This window comes from Chelonia mydas, chromosome 13, assembly GCF_015237465.2.
Source record: "Chelonia mydas isolate rCheMyd1 chromosome 13, rCheMyd1.pri.v2, whole genome shotgun sequence".
Taxonomy (NCBI): Eukaryota; Metazoa; Chordata; order Testudines; family Cheloniidae; genus Chelonia; species Chelonia mydas.
Genome location: NC_051253.2, coordinates 3,966,989 through 3,988,728, shown reverse-complemented (window position 1 = coordinate 3,988,728; position 21,740 = coordinate 3,966,989). Strand labels below are relative to the sequence as shown.

At 47.1% G+C, this 21,740-nt stretch overlaps 1 protein-coding gene across 40 annotated transcripts in view; it reads right to left on the bottom strand.

Annotated features, from left to right (window-relative positions):
* RTEL1 (regulator of telomere elongation helicase 1) overlaps positions 1-21,740 on the bottom strand; it is a 120,305-nt gene that overhangs the window by 53,903 nt on the left and 44,662 nt on the right. For 37 of the 40 annotated variants that reach the window (XR_005227839.2, XR_005227840.1, XR_005227841.1 and 34 more), the window contains 4 exons: positions 14,089-14,129; positions 12,176-12,261; positions 7,411-7,488; positions 877-954 (listed from right to left, as the gene is read on the bottom strand). Coding sequence is in view for 37 of the 40 variants with exons in the window: in XM_043527143.1 (XP_043383078.1) it covers positions 877-954; positions 7,411-7,488; positions 12,176-12,261; positions 14,089-14,129 (283 nt within the window). In the remaining 3 variants the exon portion in view is untranslated. The remainder of the gene's footprint in view (positions 1-876; positions 955-7,410; positions 7,489-12,175; positions 12,262-14,088; positions 14,130-21,740) is intronic. The other 3 variants (XM_043527158.1, XM_037915535.2, XM_043527150.1) reach the window with 1 other exon arrangement.

Sequence of the window (21,740 nt, the reverse complement as noted above, 5' to 3'; positions counted from 1 at the left end):
TACTTTTATTGCCAGGGCTTTAATCCCAGTGGTTTCCTACTACCAGGCCTTGACTGAGTAACACATCAGCCAAAGGGTGTAAGGAGAGGTTTCTCTGCTTCTCTCCTATTTCTATGGTTTCTGAGGTCGTAAGCATTTCAACCATCTTCCTGATTTCCAGGCTGTGTTGCCAGCACACCCATTACTGATTATACATTTCATGCCTGAACTTTCTGAACTGTCCATACACCAGAGGATGACCATTAATAACAACATCTATTTACGAAAAGTGTGCTCCTCTTCTGGGGAACCGTATAACAAAATGCAATATAATAAGACTTCCCTCAACATTCAAAACAAATACAACCATTTCAAGAGGATCAAATTCACTTCTAAAAATAGGAAAATATGACTGTAAAACCACCAAAACGGGGAGAAGGGCTCCAGGGCAGGCACTGGGTTTGAACTAACTGTAGCTTGTCTTTTGAAATTGAACAACATTTCAGACAGTTGTTTCTTTATAACGTTAGGCTGACAGAAACATTTGTCAAGTCTTGTCTAATACAGTCCTTCTCATACAGTAATACAGCTCTTCTGTGAGCAACCAAAAGAAAATGTAGGAAAGTATGAAGCTGTTCCCCTTTGAGATCATGCACGTATCACCAGTAAAACCCATGAATGACAGACCTGTGCACTTAAAATAGAGTTGGAAAAACTATGCATTCTGCATTTGCTCCTTTATTTCACTAGGGCTTTTTTATATATGTGATTATTTACAGATACTACTTTTAGCAAAGAGAAATGTGTGTGTTTGTGTATCTGGAAGAGCTACAGTCTTCCAAACTCAATGCAAAAAGCAGCTTGCTCTCAAGAATGACAAACTCTGTTCTACATTACCTTTCCCCGACATACTGCCAAGAAAGTAGCTCCACTAGACTTGGGACAGACAATCTTATCATAATATGCATCCATGATCTACAAGACAAACAGGTTAGGTAAGAGGAAGAGGGAAAACCACCTCCTTTACACACACGCACACACCAAACAAACTTGTACATCATAACAAGTTTGACTCACATACTAAGATTCAAGATGTAGTTAACTAGGCTTAGTGTCAGTTTCCTTACTGGAGTACAACTATGGATGTTAGAAATATTTGCTTTCCCAACGCCACTTATTACAAAGAATCCCACAGATCTTCTGACAGACATAACATTGTGATGTCACCTATCTCTGAAGGGAAAACAAAGAACTTATTATGCAGTACTCTTATGACTCCACATTGGCAAAAGAGGAAAACAAAACAAAGCAATTTGAGGTTATCATTTACTCTAATCATTGTCAAGGAGAAGAGGCTGGAATTCAGTAGAACAGAAAAAGGTGGAGAAAGTGTGAGGAATTTCAACAAATTAGGAAACTAGAAGGATATTAATTTAAACCTTTAATTTTGCTTTCTATAAACTATTTATGATGCAAGCAGCACATGCCAAAACTGCATCAATATCTGTAAATATGAAGAATTATATTTTAAGAATTTCACTAGGTACAGAAAAATAAGTCTGTTGCCACCAAGGCCTAAACAACTAAAACTTATGTTGACTTAGCCACATCACTCGGAGCTGTGAAAAATTTCACACCCTGTGTGACATAGTGAGGTCAACCTAATCCCCGCTGTAGACAAAGCTAGGTTGATACAAGAATTCTTCTTTTGACCTAGCTACCACCTTTCAAGGAGGTGGATTTATGACAGTGATGGAAAAGTGTAACAATAATTTTAGTCAGGAAATTCCTTTAACATGTTGCAGGTTTATTGCCTCAGAAGAGGCAATGATTCAGTGAAAATTGGTACAAACTGTACCTAGCAACTTCCTGGATTACTAACATGTTCTTTCCTCTACACGTTAAACTGCTGGTATTAAAAACTTTTGTTATCTTTTTAGCAGAGGAATACTTATCGGTAATCTAATCTTGTTTCTAAATTAGGTCACTTCCATCTAATTTTGTAACTGTTTCTTTTCAATAAACAATTTAAACAGTAAACAATATTGTACACTATCAGCCAAGGGAGTGCACGTAACAAGGAAGTTGTCCTCTCTTTCCCCTCTTGACAAATGGCCAGCCCATGATTGTAACAGCTGTACAGTTGGCCTCCTCTTCCCTTACAACTACTGAATACCAGTATCTTCCAGCAATGCAGTCCCAAGAAACACTAAACAAAGCTGTCCCAAGGTGAGAGAGACACACACAGTAGTATTTATATTGAGGAGTGGTAGAAGTTTCTCTTCACTCTACTAGAGTTCATTGCCTTCTTTCTTTGGTTGCTTCTAAACCATCCCCGCTTGCGTGTGTCCACGCGCGCCTTGGAAACGCATCAGATTTTTAAATTTTTTAATTTTTTTTTTTTAAAGATTCCAATGGAAGGATACACTTCAGAGCCCCTTTACACCCAAACCAAGCCCCCTGGGAATTACTGGGTTCAATACTGGTGTCGAAAAAAAGGAATATGCCATTGGTGTGATGTTCCAGTTGAGTTGCTTCCACAAAGGCAGACAATGACAGCGCCCCGATTACCATAATTGAGATCCTGGGCAAAAGTTAGTGATGCCCAGACAAGATAAAAGCATTCTGAATAAAAAAACACACTTCTATGTTACCATGAAAATTTTCATAATCAAAAACAAACTGCAACAAGTTGGAGGGAAATGGCCTGCAGAATATCCAAGAGCTGGATTTCCAATGCTGACTGCTGCACTGACAGACTGAGCTAAGCTTTTCTACGCTATCCTTCACCATGGTGTCTAAGTAGGGTGACCAGATAGCAACTGTGAAAAAACGTCACAGGGGGTGTGGGGTAATAGGTGCCTATATAAGAAAAAGTCCCCAAAACGGGACATCTGGTCACCCTATGTCTAAGCACGTGGTACCAATATCCGGTGCGCAGGCAGATTTCAAACCATGACTATATTAGCACTGGTCTACACTATGAGTTTAGGTTGAATTTAGCAGCGTTAGACTGATTTAACTCTGCACGTGGTCCACACGATGAAGCCATTTTTGTCGACTTAAAGGGCTCTTAAAATTTATTTCTGTACTCCTCCCCGACGAGGGGATTACCACTGAAATCGATATCACGAGGTTGAATTTGGGGTAGTGTGGACACAGTTCGACGGTATTGGCCTCCGGGAGCTATCCTAGAGTGCTCCATTGTGACCGCTCTGGACAGCACTTTCAACTCAGATGCACTAGCCAGGTACACAGGAAAAACACCGGGAACTTTTGAATTTCATTTCCTGTTTGGCCAGCATGGCGTGACCATGCAGTCCCAGAATCGCAAAAGAGCTCCAGCATGGACCGGATGGGAGGTACTGGATCTGATCGCTATATGGGGAGACGAATCCGTGCTATCAGAACTCCGTTCCAAATGACGAAATGCCAAAATATTTGAAAAAATCTCCTAGGGCATGAAGGACAGGGGCTATAACAGGGACCCGCAGCAGTGCCACGTGAAAATTAAGGAGCTCAGGCAAGGCTACCAAAAAACCAAACAGGCAAACGGCCACTCCGGCTCAGAACCCCAGACATGCCACTTCTATGATGAGCTACATGCAATTCTAGGTGGTGCCCCTACCACTACCCCCACCCCTGTACGTGGACTCCTGCAAGGGGGGAATCTCACGCAACTGGGATGAGGATTTTGGGGACGAGGAAGATGATAATGAGGAGGAGGATGAAACCGTTCTCTCCGACAGCCAGGAACTGTTTATCACCCTGGAGCCAATACCCTCCCAAGACGGGCTTCCGGACCTTGAAGGCAGAGAAGGCTTCTCTGGTGAGTGTATCTTTGTAAATAAAATACGTGGTTTAAAAGCAAGCGTGTTTAATGATTAATTTTTCCTGAAGACTTGGGATGCATTCGCAGCCAGTACAGCTACTGGAAAAGTCTGTTAACGCGTCTGGGGATGGAGCAGAAATCCTCCAGGGATATCTCAATGAAGCTCTCCTGGATGTACTCCCAAAGCCTTTGCAAAAGGTTTCTGGGGAGGGCAGCCTTATTCCGTCCTCCATGGTAGGACACTTTACCATGCCAGGCCAGGAGCACGTAGTCTGGAATCATTGCATAAAGCATGGCAGCGTATGGTCCCGGTGTTTGCTGGCACTCAAGCAACATCCGTTCTTTATCTCTCTGAGTTATCCTCAGGAGAGTGATATCATTCATGGTCACCTTGTTGAAATAGGGGAATTTTATTAAGGGGACATTCAGAGGTGGCCATTCCTGCTGGGCTGTTTGCCTGTGGCTGAAAAGAAATCATCCCCGCTTTTAGCCATGCGGTGGTGGGGGGCCCTATTCACATTAAGCTGTTCGCGTTTGGCTGGCAGAGATCTTCCCTGATACTAGTCACGCGGTGGGTGGAGGGGTGATCATCCCAGAGAACTGGGGGGGGGGGGGGGGTTATTTGGGTTTGTGCTGCATGTTAACCCGAAAACCACAGCCCCTCCTTTTAAGTGGCTAACCCAACGGATGCTTGGTATGGGAAAGGAGGGCGCTGCTGTTTGAAACCATTCACCGTGAAAGAGTCTACCCATTGTTCTCTAAAATGTGTCTTTTTAGATACTACTCTCCCCTTTTTCCTCCTGCAGCTGCAAATGTTTCAACACTCCCCCTATCATCTCTGTCCCAGAGGCTAGCGCAGATAAGGTGGCAAAAAAAAAACAAACAAACTCGCGATAAAATGTTCTCTGAGCTCATGCAGTCCTCCCACACTGAAAGAGCTCAGCAGAATGTGTGGAGGCAGACAATTGCAGAGTTGAGGAAAGCAGAAAATGACTGCGAGTAGAGGTGGTGGGAGCAAGATGATAGGAGGCAGGAGGCAATGCTAAGGCTACTGGAGGATCAAACTGATATGCTCCGGCGTACGGTTGAGCTGCAGGAAAGGCAGCATGAGCACAGACCACCGCTGCATCCGCTGTGTAACCGCCCGCCCTCCTCCCCAAGTTCCATAGCCTCCTCACCCAGACACCCAAGAATGCAGGGGGGGGCCCCTCCAGGCACCCAACCACTCCACCCCAGAGGACTGCCCAAGCAACAGAAGGCTGGCATTCAATAAGTTTTGAAGTGCAGTGTGGCCTTGTCCTTCCCTCCTCCCCTACCCCACGCGGTGCTTCCCTCTGCCTCCACCCCTCCCAGGCTACCTTGGCAGTTATCCCCCTATTTGTGTTACGAATTAATAAAGAATGCATGAATTTGAAACAACAACTTTATTGCCTCTGCAGGTCGTGATCGAAAGGGGGAGGGCGGTTGGCTTACAGGGAAGTAAAGTGAACCAAGGGGGCAGGTTTTCATTGAGGAGAAACAAACAGAACTGTCACACTGTAGCCTGGCCAGTCATGAAACTGGTTTTCAAAGCTTTGCTGATGCGCAGTGCGCCCCGCTGTGCTCTTCTAACGGCCCTGGTATCTGGCTGCACGTAATCAGCGGCCAGGTGATTTGCCTAAACCTCCCACCCTGCTATAAACGTCTCCCCCTTACTCTCACAGATATCAGGGAGTACGCAGCAAGCAGTAATAACAATGGGAATATTCTGGTTTCACTGAGGTCTAACCGAGTCAGTTAACTGCACCAGCGCACTTTTAAATGTCCAAATGCATATACTACCACCATTCTGCACTTGTTCAGCCTATAGTTGAACAGCTCCTGACTACTGTCCAGGCTGCCTGTGTATGGCTTCATGAGCCATGGAATTAAGGGGTAGGCTGAGTCCCCAAGGATAACTATAGGCATTTCAACATCCCCAAAGGTTATTTTCTGGTCTGGAAAGTAAGTCCCTCCCTGCAGCTGTTCAAACAGACCAGAGTTCCTGAAGATGCGAGTGTCATGCACCTTTCCCGGCCATCCCACGTTGATTTTGGTGAAACGTCCCTTGTGATCCACCAGTGCTTGCAGCACCATTGAAAAGTACCCCTTTCGGTTTATGTACTGGCTGCCAGGGTGGTCTGGTCTCAAGATAGAGATATGCGTTCCGTTTATTGCCCCACCACAGTTAGGGAACCCCATTGCAGCAAACCCATCCACTATGACCTGCACATTTCCCAGAGTCACTACCTTTGATAGCAGCCGCTCAGTGATTGTGTTGGCTACTTGGATCACAGCAGCCCCCACAGTAGATTTGCCCACTCCAAATTGATTCCCGACTGACTGGTAGCTGTCTGGCATTGCAAGCTTCCAGAGGGCTATCGTCACTCACTTGTGGGGGCTGCTCTCATCTTGGTATTCTTGCGCTTCAGGGCAGGGGAAAGCAAGTCACAAAGTTCCATGAAAGTGCCCTTACGCATGCGAAAGTTTCGCAGCCACTAGGAATCATCCCAGACCTGCAACACTATGTGGTCCCACCAGTCTGTGCTTGTTTCCCGGGCCCAGAATCAGCGTTCCACTACATGAGCCTGCCCCATTGCCACCAGGATGTCCAAATTGCCAGGGCCCGTACTTTGAGAGAAATCTGTGTCCATGTCCTCATCAATCTCATCACCGTGCTGCCATCACCTCCTTGCCTGGTTTTGTAGGTTCTAGTTCTGAACATACTGCAGGATAATGCGCGAGATGTTTACTATGCTCATAACTGCTACGGTGATCTGAGCGGGCTGCATGCTTGCCGTGGTATGGCGTCTGCAGGAGAGCAGAGTTGCAGCGGAAGCGGTGGCTGACGACCTGCGAGGTGGATTCAGGAGAGCAGAGTAGCAGCGGAAGCGGGAGCCCATGACAGCTAACATGGAGAAATTTGCTATTGAGACAAGAGCAGGAGAGCAGAGTGGCAGCAGAAGCGGTGGTTTGATGACGACGGTTAGCAGTCCTACTGCACTGTCTGATGAAAGCAGTATGGCGTCTGCACGGAAAAAAGGCGCGAAGCGATTGTCTGCTGTTGCTTTCACGGAGAGAGGGGCGACTGACGACATGTACCCAAAACCACCCGCGACAATGTTTTTGCCCCATTAAGCATTGGGAGCTTAACCCAGAATTCCAATGGGCGGCGGAGACTGCGGGAACTGTGGGATAGCTACCCACAGTGCAACTCTCCAAAAATCGACGCTAGCCACGGTACTGTGGACACACGCCGCTGATTTAATGTGCTTAGTGGGGACACACACAATCGACTGTATAAAATCGCTTCCTAAAAAATCGATTTCTGTAAATTTGACCTAATTTCATAGTGTATAGACATATCCTTAGTGTTCAGTGCACCTCGTCAGGAGAATGGAGCATGAGGGAAGGCAGAAAGGAGAAGGGAAGACCTGTATTTCAAGAGCATTTATAGCTCTCTTGGTTTTAACCCAACAGCATGCAGTTCTGTAGTCACTGCTGCAAACAAATCTTTGGAGAAGTATTTAAGCATAAAAAGGAGAACTTATTAAATGAGACAGATAACACAAATGACCAACCTCTGTGAAGGTTCCTTTATTCCTTGGTTCCACAAACATCGGCTTCACTTCTTCTATTCTTTTAGCAAAGTCATGCTCCTATTAAACAGAGAGCAAATAAGTCAGAAGTACATATGGGAAAGGAAGCCACAGGTCGTGGTAACTACATGCTCCCCATCACCTATTCCTTTCTTGCCAGCCAGAGTTGGAGGCAGGGGCATGCAGCTTCCAATGGTAAGGAAATGAGCTGGGTCCAGGCAGCAGTTCCAACATGGGCAGTTTAGACAGAATGGCCAGGACACTTTCTCCATGCTTTGTGCATCTTTTCAGAAGCCATGCCAGCAGTGAGGTCACCTCCTTCCTTCCAACTTGCAGACCCTTGGCGCCCAACATCTGCCTCCTGGATACTCCTCCTGTAATCTGCACTGAAAATCTGTTTCCCTGCTCCTCACCACTGCCCCACGCTGGTACCTTAGAAGGGGAGCAACAGTTACCTAGGCAAATGTCCTACCACGGCTTCTGCTGGGAAACACAACTCACATTAGAAAAATGTCCCTGACTTCAGCCAGAAACAAAGACAGGGGATGTGAGCAACAGCAACCAAGGAAAGATACAAACTACAACAAATTTATTATAATTAAAAATAAAATAATAACCCAACTGGGAGTTTAGTATCAAGGATTTAACTATTTACTATCAACTTTTTTTAAAACAAGCCAGTTAGGAAGTATTACCACCCTTTGGTATGTCTGTCTCAGAAAACCTCCAAATGGATTAGAATCCAACCAAAACTCAGCTTCAAGTCATCCAGGAGTCACCTCCATATTAAGGATACCAACAATGAACAAGAGGAAAGCGAGTCAGTGATTTAGTCTAGGAAAAGTACTGCAGAAAGCTAAGGGAATAGGGTGACCAGACAGCAAGTGTGAAAAATCGGGACAGGAGGTGGGGAGTGACATAGGAGCCTATATAAGAAAAAGACCCAAATAACCAGACTGTCCCCATAAAATTGGGACATCTGGTCACCCTATAATGGAAACTAAAGAAGTTGTAGCTCTCCCCTCCTAAGCCTCAGCATGCCTCAAGTGGTCCCTTCTGAAGAAAAGCTGTTTAGCTTTTGGCTCATTTATCAAGAGGACGATGGTCCAAAACTTTCCTCCAGCCTGTATAATGCTTATTTAAGCAAATGGTGAGATTTTCCTTAATGCCCCAATATTCGTTTAACTCTGTTTCCACTAAAGTCACTGGTAATGAGGAGCTAATTGAGATGATATGCATGCTTTAGAAACTTCACCTTAATCAATTAAGCAAATAAAGAGTGTACTTGACACAAGACAAGCCTGAGGACTGTGCATCTGCTCTCAGGAAAGGGCTTATAAGGAGATGCGGATCTGCTGCCACTCCAGTTCCTTCTCAGCTACGAAGGCTGGAAGACTCCACAGCAGAGGAGAAGGAAGATAGTAGGTGGAGTACCCATAAGGACAAAACAACTTGAAGACTTCAAGTTACTTTACAGGTAAATAACCTCTCCTTCTTCGACTCACAAGCAGTATCTTAACATGGAGGCAGGTGCTGAGGCGGCAAATCCAAGGCAGTTTGGGGGACCGAGTCACCAAAGGTAGCATCAGCCATGGATGCAGATATCATAGCATAATGTCTGGTGAATGTGTGAACCAGGACCAGGTTGCAGCCCTGCAGATTTATGTTACAGGGACATCCTTCAGAAGGACTACAGAAGTGTTCTGAGACCTGCTGGAGCGGGTTGTCACTCTGTGAAGGGAATGTATCCCAGCAGCTTCATAGCAGGTCAAGATACAACCTGAAACCCGCTTCAACAGTCTGAGTGGAATCTGGCTGTCCCTTCCTCCTTTCAACATAGAAGTCAAAGAGTCTGGCAGAGGCCCTAAAAGTCTTGGTCCTCTCGAGGCAGAGGTGAGGGCCCTCCTGATAGCTAGTGTGAGGAGACTAACTTCCTCTTTGGAGATCTGAGGCTTCAGAAAAAATACCAATAAACAAATCTCTTAGTTGATATGAAATTCTAACAAGACTTTAGGGAAGAATCGAGGATGGGGGCACAGTGTCATTCTGTCACAGTAGAAGGCAGCGTATGGTGGGTCTGCCATGAGCACCCCAAGTTCTCCCATTCTTCTGGCTGAGGTGACAGCTATCAGAAAGGAAATTTCAAGGGAGAAGTGGAAGAGAGGACAGGTAGTCATGGGCTCAAATGTGGGGGGGAGGCGCTACCTCAAGGCATTGAGAATCAGATTATGGTCCCATGGAGGAGATGGGCTCTGGACAGGGGGAAATAATTTATAAACTTGTAAGGTATCTGGTCATGGTTGGATGGGCAAAGACTAAAACCTCTTCTATAGGTAAAAGGAAGGCTGTAACAGCAGCCAGGTGTATTCTAACTGAGCTCATGGACTTAAAGACACAAGGTCTGAGAATCAGGTCATCTAGGATCCTTAAGAGCGGAGCTTCTGAGGCTTTCAAAGAGTGATGAGAATACCAGGAATGGAAGTAAGTCTTATGAATAGTAGGTAAGTCTTATGAATAGTAGGTTCTGAACATTGGCCAAGCAGTTTAACTCCATGCCTGGGAACAATCAAGAAGCCAAGCCTGCAAGTTCAGAGATGAAAGGTTGAGTAGGCACCAGAGCTGTGAGACAGAAGAGCCTCCCTGGAAGGCAGAGAGGCATTACCAAGGAGAGATGAAGTAGAGCTGAGTACCTCACCTGTCTAGGCCACGAGGGCACTATCTCCAAGCGGCATGGAAGCAACAAGAACAGTCATCTCATTTAAGGTCAAACAAGTAAGTTCATCATATAATTTAGTGTCTTATTTTGAATATTTTTTCAGAAAAAAAATGATTGTTCAAGGAAGTGCAAACATCATCCTACATATACACATACTGAGTCCAATTCAGATTTGGGAGTCCGGACCCACAGTTATAAACATTCTGTTCATATGATACATAAAAAACATTAATGTTGTCAAGCACTCAGAAGTTAGGAAATCCCAGAATTAAGGTTGCCATGCAGCCTGTCTTTTGTCCCCTCTGCATTCAAATCAGGCAGTTTCTCCTCCATGCTTCCTGAGCCCAGTGGTGGAGTCATGGAGAGCACTGGATAGTCTCCTTGCTCTCTGTTCACGTTCCCAGACCCACACCCAGCATGTCCCACAGCAGTCCAGAGAGCTGAAATTGTAGGGAGATTTCTGCGTGGTCTCTGGCTAGAGCAGTGGTTTTCAAACTGCGGGTCGCGACCCAGTACTGGATCGTGGAATGTAAGGCACTGGGTTGTGGCAGCTCTGGTCCACACCACTGACCGGGCCATTAAAAGTCCCATTGGTGGTGCTACCTGGCTAAGGCAGGCTAGTTCCTACCTGTTCTGACACTGCGATGCGCCCCGGAAGCAGCTAGCAGCAGGTCTGGCTCCTAGGCGGGGAGGCCACGGGGCTCCACATGCTGCCCCCGCTCCGAGCACCAGCTCTGCACTCCCATTGGCCGGAAGCCAGACAATGGGAGCTGGGGGCGGGGAGGGGCTGTTGGTGCCTGTGGGCAAGAGCCATGCAGAGCTGCTTGCATGCCTACGCCTAGCAGTCAGACCTGCTGCTGGCCGTTTCCAGGGTGCAGCGTAGTCCGCGGTGCCAGGACAGGCAGGAAGCCTGCCTTAGCACCCCCGCTGACTGAGAGCCGCCCGAGGTAAGTCCACACCCCAACCCCCTACCCCAGCCCCGAGCTCCCCCCGCAAAACCCAGAGCCCCCTCCTGCACCCTACACCCCTCATCCCCGGCCCCACCCCAGAGCCTGCACCTCCAGCCCAGAGCCCTGCCCCCCTCCTATACCCCAACCCTTTGCCCCAGCCCACAGTCCCCTCCCACACCCTGAACCACTCATTCCCGGCCCCACCCCACAGCCCTCACTCCCACACCCCAACCCTCTGCCCCAGCCCTGAGCCCCTACCACACCCCAAACCCCTCATCCCCAGCTCTGTTGGGTCACAGGCATTAACAATTTTCTATAACTGGGTCGCCAGAAAAAAAGTTTGAAAACCACTGGGCTAGAGCATGGCTAGTACGAACAGAATCTTTGGGAATTCAGCTGCTAAAATCTAAGTCTCTACTGAGCATGCACAAACTGAGATTTTGCAAAGGCTAATAACTTGGCCAAATTTGTGTGGATTTTCACAGAGACACCAAAAGTAAATCCCTGAAGCAAAGGCCACCCCAAATTTCAAGTCCCTCCTCCAAAGCATGGGGGCAAGAGAACATTTCAAAGAAAAAGTTCACCAGAATTTTTTAACATGGGCAAAACAAAATATTCAACCTGAGGCAGACATCTGTCATGAAAAATTTCAGCCCAAATGGTTAAAGTTTGGCAAAGTTACTGCAACTGAAAATAGGGTCTTATAAAACTTTAACAACGGGTGGTGCTACCAGTTCCACCTCAAATATACATTAATTTGTAGAAACATGTGCCTAATTAACCGAGCTTCTTTTATCTCTTGCTCTGCTTGTTCCCCAGGTCCCTCATTGTTCAGCATTTGTTGGGTTACAACTTTAAGCTTTTTTAGAGCTAGGGCTTATTTGTCTAGAGAGTGCTGTTCACAACCTTATGTCACAATATAGACAACAAATGTAAATGAACACAGAGATGCATAAAATAGGTATTTGGGCAAGTCAGTGCTAGACCGCAGTGCTGGGAACTCCAATATAAGCACCCGTGTGTGAAAATTTGGTCCAAAGTATGTAACTACAATTCATACACAAAGAAAGAACCAACATACTCTCCAATAGTCCAGGCTTTTCTCCATGACCGGATACGAAGGGAAGAACACCAGCAGCCCATGCGGTATAATTCGCACAAGATTACCTGCAACAAGGAAGATGGTGCAGAATAACTCACCACTCAGAACACTTCCACTCCGAGGCATTGGTAGGGCATTAGCCAACTTTTCTCAGGGCACATAACTGGTCTTCCTACAACTCCCCTTCAGCTTCTTGATGGAAAGGGTGGGAGAGAGAAGCGAGTGCCGGAAGAGGAGTATATCATCACCACTATTCTAGCCTGGTTAGCATTCCACTGAACAATACTGACACAACATAGCCACATGCTACATTTGATGGAAGAGATGGAAAATACCTAATAAGTTGCCCTGTCCGTCTCCATGCCAGGGTTGAATTGTTTCCTGTGGGAGGTTTTCTGGTGTTTTGTCCACTTTCCTTGGAAGTCTTCTATAATTTTATACTATACATCTCACTGACAAGAAGTTCTTCTGATATGTAACCAAAATGTTCTCAATTTCATCCCATTTTGCCTACTTAGACACCTTCATTCCACCATAAATATTTCCTTTTCCCCTCAAGTTTATCTCCTTCAAAACATTTCTAGACTAAGAGACATTTAAAGGGGGAATATGTTAAGTCATCCTACACAATTCTTTTATTCTTTCTTCATAAGTCAATTTCCCCTGCTCTCTTATGATTGTAAGAATTGTACCAAGAGAGGCTTGATGAAATGGTGTCTCCGCATATGCTGCCCAATTCTGCACTGGCCTTCTTTGATACTATATAGCATAGCAAACTGATGCTTTATTTACTGTCCACTATCAACTTCTCTCCTTTTCCAATTTGTATCTCATCCTATGTTTTAACCATGTTTCCGGCGCCAGCTTTTCAGACCAGTAGATAAGCAGTTGAGTGCAAAATTGGTGTCCTAAATTGCAAGTGGTAACTAGATGTAATTACCTGGTTTTCATATGGGATTATAGTAATTGCACGTGCAAATATTTGTATGTTGAAATCACGTAATTGCACACTTAAATGCACCTAGTTGGTTACTTGGTACAAACAAGCATCTGATTTGTGCATGCAATCTGACCCTTAATCTCTTCTTGTGTTATCTGTCCTCACGAGCATTTAAAACACCCACAAATTTAATCCTCGAACAAAAAACTTGATTAAACACATAAGGTTGCTTACATGCAATAGCCACTGAACCAAACCCTTAAAAGCAAGGTGATATCCAGTTAAATTATCCTTCTTTAACAAACCGTTAACCCCTATCATCTCATCACCACTTCACTGACAGACTCTGCTCCTCTGCAAACGTTACATACGCTCCAAATGTACAAAACCACAGTATCCACCCCACCCCCGCACTACATTCCTTATAACTGCGTTAAGACCAAAATCCTTAACTCTGATGTTAGTATGTGTGTTAGACATTCACCCGTTGCTGAAGTGCAAGATGTATTTATTGTCCCATGAGGAGGTAACGGATTAGGGTTAAGGATCTGTGTTATACTATATCCTATGGACAAACAATTCCAATTTTATTTATGTTGCCAGATCTTGTTTTATTGCTCCAGTGCCACCTTATACCTACTTTACCATTGTGAACCTTGCTTTGTCTAAGTACTGCACAATTATGCTGTGAAAGATGGGCTCAGAAAGTTGATAAACTGACTTACAGTGTATATATACACACCTTGTAATCAGAAATTGGAATGATCTTCTAAAATAATAAGCTAATGACGTCAGGAAAGCACAAGAAATTCCTTAGTCAATCCAGATGTAAACCACCTCCTTTCTGGGTTCCAAACCTGCTTAAGCTTGTTTAGAAGTCATTTCCCCCACTCATTTATAAATAACCCAGAGCAGAAACTTGTTTCCTGAATCTGGTTATAACTTCACTTACCTATTGTTTTCCCCAGAGAAGACAGACATTCCACAGAAAACCTACAAAGACGACAATATCCATCAGCATCACCATCACAATTCCCTTTTATTAACTCACTCTTGTTTGGAATAATGACTGCAACGCTAAACCCGCATCCTCTCTCCCTCTCCTGTGTCTTCACTCCCCGCCTGATGGACAAACCTCAAAGTAATAGGCAATTCAAGCATTACCTCTAGCAATCATGATGTCCAAGTTTTCTTCACTTATTTCCTCCCACCTTGCTTTGCAGGATGACCCCACAGTCCTCTAGGAAGAAAGACCGAAGAGGCTCTACACCTCCAGATGCTTCCATAACACTATGATCTGCCAGTATGGGTCACTACTAGTGCAATACATTTCTTATTGCTCCACAAGAGCCAAGCACCTACATAGAAACAGAGGAAGATCCCGGACGACTGGAATAAGGCTAATGTAGTCCCCATCTTTAAAAAGGGAAAGAGGAGGATCCTGGGAACTACAGGCCAGTCAGCCTCACCTCAGTCCTTGGAAAAATCATGGAGCAGGTCCTCAAGGAATCAATTCTGAAGCACTTAGAGGAGAGGAAAGTGATCAGGAACAGTCAGCATGGATTCACCAAGGGCAAGTCATGCCTGACTAATCTAATTGCCTTCTATGACGAGATAACTGGCTCTGTGGATGAGGGGAAAGCAGTGGACGTGTTGTTCCTTGACTTTAGCAAAGCTTTTGACATGGTCTCCCACAGTATTCTTGCCAGTAAGTTAAAGAAGTATGGGCTGGATGAATGGACGATAAGGTGGATAGAAAGCTGGCTAGATTGTCGGGCTCAACGGGTAGTGATCAATGGCTCCATGTTTAGTTGGCAGCCGGTATCAAGCGGAGTGCCCCAAGGGTCGGTCCTCAGGCCGGTTTTATTCAATATCTTCATTAATGATCTGGAGGATGGTGTGGATTGCACCCTCAGCAAGTTTGCAGGTGACACTAAACTGGAAGGAGAGGTAGGTACGTTGGAGGGTAGGGATAGGATACAGAGGGACCTAGACAATTTAGAGGATTGGGCCAAAAGAAATCTGATGAGGTTCAACAAGGACAAGTGCAGAGTCCTGCACTTAGGACGGAAGAATCCCATGCACCGCTGCAGACCAGAGACCGAATGGCTCGGCAGCAGTTCTGCAGAAAAGGACCTAGGGGTTACAGTGGACGAGAAGCTGGATATGAGTCAACAGTGTGCCCTTGTTGCCAAGAAGGCCAATGGCATTTTGGGATGTATAAGTAGGGGCATTGCCAGCAGATTGAGGGACGTGATTGTTCCCCTCTATTCCACATTGGTGAGGCCTCATCTGGAGTACTGTGTCCAGTTTTGGGCCCCACACTATAAGAAGGATGTGGAAAAATTGGAAAGCGTCCAGCGGAGGGCAACAAAAATGATTAGGGGTCTGGAACACATGACTTATGAGGAGAGGCTGAGGGAACTGGGATTGTTTAGTCTGCAGAAGAGAAGAATGAGGGGGGATTTGACAGCTGCTTTCAACTACCTGAAAGGGGGTTCCAAAGAGGATGGATCTAGACTGTTCTCAGTGATAGGAGATGACAGAACGAGGACTAACGGTCTCAAGTTGCAGTGGGGGAGATTTAGGTTGGATATTAGGAAAAACTTTTTCACTAGGAGGGTGGTGAAACACTGGAATGCGTTACCTAGGGAAGTGGTGGAATCTCCTTCCTTAGAAGTTTTTAAGGTCAGGCTTGACAAAGCCCTGGCTGGGATGATTTAGTTGGGGATTGGTCCTGCTTTGAGCAGGGGGTTGGACTAGATGACCTCCTGAGGTCCCTTCCAACCCTGATATTCTATGATTCTATGAAGATCCTCCTACAACTAGCTTTTGTACATTGCATGTCAGTAGCATCCAATGCCCCAAACTGGTAAGAATAGTCAAGATGGCAACAAGCAAGCCATCTCTATCAACAGCAAAATTAACAATTTTGAGATGTTGGGTTTTAGCAGTGAAGAAAATCTAGATCCTAACGTATCAGCCTTCCATCAGTGGAAATACACATTACCACACATAATAAAGTTAATTATTAACAGTAATAAATTCAGGAACAGAATCCTGTCAAAGAGAGCCTGTAGAAGCTGCCAACACTGTGATGATTAAAACAATGGATGATGAACTAGGTGTGGTGGTGCTGTGGGAAAAAAAGAAGATGGGTTTGGCTACTGTATTACTAGTGACAACCAAATTAGTCACTGTCCCTAAGCACTTTTTCTTTGGCTCAGCACTGCTTGAACAGTAGCATTCTGTCTGTGCTGGTTTCTATGGAAATTCCCCACATTTGGTCCCTATTTTCATCTCCTTGTTTCCTTCTCTTTAGTTCCAGACAGTTTTGCATGCTCTGTTTTCTTATTACGCCTGTGAGGGGGAGTAAAAATGGTTACTCACTTCTCGTAACTGTTGTTCTTAGAGCTATGTTGTTGACATCCATTCCAATCAGGTGTGTGCGTGCGCACGTGCACGTTGGCCGGAAGATTTTTCCCTTAGCAGCATTCCGGGCCATCCTGGGAGCCCCCTGGAGTCACGCCTTCATGACACTCAATACAGAGCCCTGCCGACCCGCCACCCCTTCTGTTCCTTCTTGCCAGCTACTCCGAGAGAGGGGTAGGAGGGTGGGTATTGGAATGGACACAAAGAACACATCTCGAAGAACAACAATTACAAGAAGTGAGTGCTTGTTCATGTCCATTCCAATCAGGTGACTCCCAAGCCAAGTTCAGGAGGTGGGGTTGGAACTGTCCAGTGATTGGAGTACTGCTCTTCCGAAGGCCACATAGTCTCTGGCCTGCTGGGTAATCTCATAATGCACGACGAAAGGGCGTATGGAGGACCACATTGCTGTTCTGCAGATTTTCTGGGTGGGAACCTGAGCCAGGAACGCTGTAGATGAAGCCTGTGCCCTGGTAGAGTGCGCAGTGATCGGAGGTGCGGGAACATCTGCCAGGTTGTAGCACTCATGGATACAGAACATAATCCATGATGAGATGCATTGGGATGAACTGGCTGACCTTTCATCCTGTCCGCCACTGCTATGAACAACTGGACTGACTTTCTAAACGGTTTCGTTCTCTCGATGTAAAAGGCCAGTGCCCTGCGGACATCCAGAGCGTGGACTCTCTGTTCCCTGCCGCTGGAATGAGGTTTAGGGTAGAAAACGAGGCGGAAGATGTCCTGGTTCATGTGGAACTGCGAGACAACCTTTGGGAGGAAAGCAGGGTGAGGCCTGAGCTGAACCTTGTCCTTACAGGACAAGGTGTAGGGAGGGTCTGATGTCAAGGCCCTGAGTTCGGACACCCTCCAGGCCGAGGTTATTGCTACCAGGAACGCGACCTTTTAACAGAGGTAGAGGACAGAGCAGGTTGCTAAAGGCTCAAAAGCGGGCCCCGATGAGCCTAGAAAGGACCAAGCTGAGGTCCCAGGCAGGAACCAGTTGACAGACGTGAGGGTATAACCTGTCGAGCCCCTTTAGGAATCAGCTGACCATGGGATTAGCAAATAGCGAGCAGCCCTGCACACCCGGGTGGAAGGCCGAGATGGCTGCTAAGTGCACCCGTATAGAAGACATCGAGAGACCCTCCTGCTTCAGATGGAGGAGGTAGTCCAGAATGTGCAGCACTGGAGCCAGCATTGAGGGCGAATGGGGCTGCACCAACCAGATTGAAAATCTCGTCCACTTGGCAAGGTAAGTGGCTCTCATAGAGGGTTTCCTACTGCCAAGGAGGACCTGTCTAACCTGGTCTGAACAAGAAAGCTCCAACAGATTTAACCATGGAGCTTCCACGCCATAAGATGGAGTGACTGTAGGTTTGGGTGTTGGAGACATCCATGATCTTGTGTGAGAAGGTCCGGGGAAAGCAGCAAGGTAATCGGGGCTCCCACCGATATGTCTATTAGGGATGTATACCAGTGCTGATGGGGCCAGGCCAGTGCTATCAGTAGGATATGAGCTCGATCTCTGCGGATGTCGAGCAGCATCTTGTGAACGAGTTGGGGTATGGGCGGAAAGGCATACAGGAGAGAATCTCCCCAATGGAGGAGGAACGCATACACGCTGGAGCCCATGCTGTGATTCTGGAAGGAGCAGAACTGCTGGCACTTCCTGTTGCGTCGCGTAGCAAAGAGGTCTAATGGGGAAACCCCACCTCTGGAAGATTGAGATTGCAACATCTGGGCGAAGGGACCACTCGTGGCTGTGGAAGGACCTGCTGAGGTGGTCCACCAGCTTGTTCTGAACCCCAGGGAAGTACGACGCCTGCAGGGGAATTGAATGTTCTACACAGAACTCCCACAGCATGAGGGCTTCTTGGCACAGGAGAGAGGAGTGTGCACCCCCGTTTGTTGATATAGAACATTGCTGTCATATTGCCTGTCATGACTGATACACATTGCCTGGTTAGGTAAGGACAGAATGTCTGACATCATAGAATCATAGAATATCAGGGTTGGAAGGGACCCCAGAAGGTCATCTAGTCCAACCCCCTGCTCAAAGCAGGACCAAGTCCCAGTTAAATCATCCCAGCCAGGGCTTTGTCAAGCCTGACCTTAAAAACCTGTAAGGAAGGAGATTCTACCACCTCCCTAGGTAATGCATTCCAGTGTTTCACCACCCTCTTAGTGAAAAAGTTTTTCCTAATATCCAATCTAAACCTCCCCCATTGCAACTTGAGACCATTACTCCTCGTTCTGTCATCTGCTACCATTGAGAACAGTCTAGAGCCATCCTCTTTGGAACCCCCTTTCAGGTAGTTGAAAGCAGCTATCAAATCCCCCCTCATTCTTCTCTTCTGCAGACTAAACAATCCCAGCTCCCTCAGCCTCTCCTCATAAGTCATGTGCTCTAGACCCCTAATCATTTTTGTTGCCCTTCGCTGGACTCTTTCCAATTTATCCACATCCTTCTTGTAGTGTGGGGCCCAAAACTGGACACAGTACTCCAGATGAGGCCTCACCAGTGTCGAATAGAGGGGAACGATCACGTCCCTCGATCTGCTCGCTATGCCCCTACTTATACATCCCAAAATGCCATTGGCCTTCTTGGCAACAAGGGCACACTGCTGACTCATATCCAGCTTCTCGTCCACTGTCACCCCTAGGTCCTTTTCCGCAGAACTGCTGCCTAGCCATTCGGTCCCTAGTCTGTAGCGGTGCATTGGGTTCTTCCGTCCTAAGTGCAGGACCCTGCACTTATCCTTATTGAACCTCATCAGATTTCTTTTGGCCCAATCCTCCAATTTGTCTAGGTCCTTCTGTATCCTATCCCTCCCCTCCAGCGTATCTACCACTCCTCCCAGTTTAGTATCATCCGCAAATTTGCTGAGAGTGCAATCCACACCATCCTCCAGATCATTTATGAAGATATTGAACAAAACCGGCCCCAGGACCGACCCCTGGGGCACTCCACTTGACACCGGCTGCCAACTAGACATGGAGCCATTGATCACTACCCGTTGAGCCCGACAATCTAGCCAGCTTTCTACCCACCTTATAGTGCATTCATCCAGCCCATACTTCCTTAACTTGCTGACAAGAATGCTGTGGGAGACCGTGTCAAAAGCTTTGCTAAAGTCAAGAAACAATACATCCACTGCTTTCCCTTCATCCACAGAACCAGTAATCTCATCATAAAAGGCGATTAGATTAGTCAGGCATGACCTTCCCTTGGTGAATCCATGCTGACTGTTCCTGATCACTTTCCTCTCCTCTAAGTGCTTCAGGATTGATTCTTTGAGGACCTGCTCCATGATTTTTCCAGGGACATGCTAGGTGCACCGCTCTCAGTTCTCTGACATTGATGTTGACACGCAGATCTGCTTGCGACCAGAGGCTTTGAGTTCTGCAGTCTCCCAGATGAGCTCCCCAGCCCAGGTCTGATGAGTCCATCACCAGCGACAGAGACAGCTGTGGGGCAGCGAAGAGGACCCTTGAGTACACCTCCTGAGCGTCGAGCCATTACAGGAAGGAGTCGAGGACCGGGCGAGGCAGGGTCACAATCCTGTCCAAGCTGTCCCGGGCTGGGCGATACACTGACGAGAGCCATGACTGGAGAGGCTGAAGCCTGAGTCCGGCATGCTGCACCACATAGGTACAGGCTGCCATGTGCCTGAGAAGTTTCAGGCAGTTTCTCACTGTAGTGATGGGGAACTGCATGATGCCTCAGATTATGTCGCTGAGGGCCTGAAACCTCGCCTGTGGCAGGTATGCCCTGACTTGGGTTGAGTCCAATACTCTCCCTATCAACTCTAGCCTCTGGACAGGAGACAGAGTCGATTTCGTTTTGTTTAGGAGTAGCCCCAGGCTCTCAAAGCTGACTCTGATAAATGTGACCTGAGACTCCACTTGGGTCCTGGAGCGGCCTTTGATCAGCCAGTCATCGAGGTACGGGAACCCCTGTACCTGGTGCCTCCGCAAGAACGTGGCAACAACTGCCATGCACTTGGTGAATACTTGAGGTACTGCTGACAGGCCGAACAGCAGGACAGTAAATTGGTAGGGTGTACCGTTGCCCACAAACCTGAAATACTTCCTGTGGCGCTGAGTGACTGCGATGTGAAAGTATGCGTCCTTCAAGTCGAGGGCGGCATACCAATCTGCTGCATCTAGCAAGGGGATCATGGGAGTTTCTTCATGAAACTGCTGAATTTTCGCAGGTCCAGGATGGGCCTGAGGTCACCTTTGGCTTACGGTATTAGAAAATACCGGGAATAGAAGCCCTCACCCCTGTGCTCCAGAGGAAACCCCTCCACTGCCCCTAGCGATAGAAGCAACTGCACCTCCTGGATGAGTAGATACTCATGAGAAGGGTCCCTGAAGAGGGACGGGGAAAGGGGGTGGAAGGGTGGCAGAGTACAGAATTGGATGGAGTATCCCCTCTCTACTGTGCAGAGCACCCAGACGTCCGAAGTGATATGGGACCGTGTACAGTAGAAAGGGGAGAGTTGGGAAGAAAAGGTAAGGCAGGGTAGATCCAGTTTCTGATTTGGTGCGCCATCCTCGACCGCACCTTCAAAAGGCCAGTTTAGGGCCAGAGGGCGGCTTGGGCTGGCAAGAGCCCTGGCCTGAGGATAGGTGTTGCCTCCTCCTGCCACTCCTGTTCCACCTCCAAGAACCATCCCGTCGGTTCTGCTGACAGAATCTCGGAGGAGGTTGTGGTCTGAAGTGTCACTGCTGCGTGGTAGGAGTGTGCAGACCCAAGGACTTGAAGGTGGCTCATGAGTCTATCAGGCTGTGCAGCCTCTTGTCTGTCTTTTCAGATAGAAGTCTCACCCTCAAATGGGAGGTCCTGAATGATTTGCTGGACCTCGTAAGGGAGCCCCGAGACTTAGAGCCAGGAATCCCTCCTCATGGCTACCCCAATTGCCATGACCCTAGTGGCAGCATCTGCAGTGTCCAATGCGGCCTGGAGGGAAGCGCGGGAGACTAGCTTCCCCTCCTCCACCAAGGCCGAGAACTCGGTTCAGGAGTCCAACAGGGGAAACTCCGTAAATTTGGCTATCGCTGCACAGGTATTGTATGAGTACCTGCTGACAATGGCCTGTCGGTTCGAGATATGGAGCTGCAGACCCCCTGTAGAATAAACCTTTCTCCCAAAAAGGTCTAGACGCT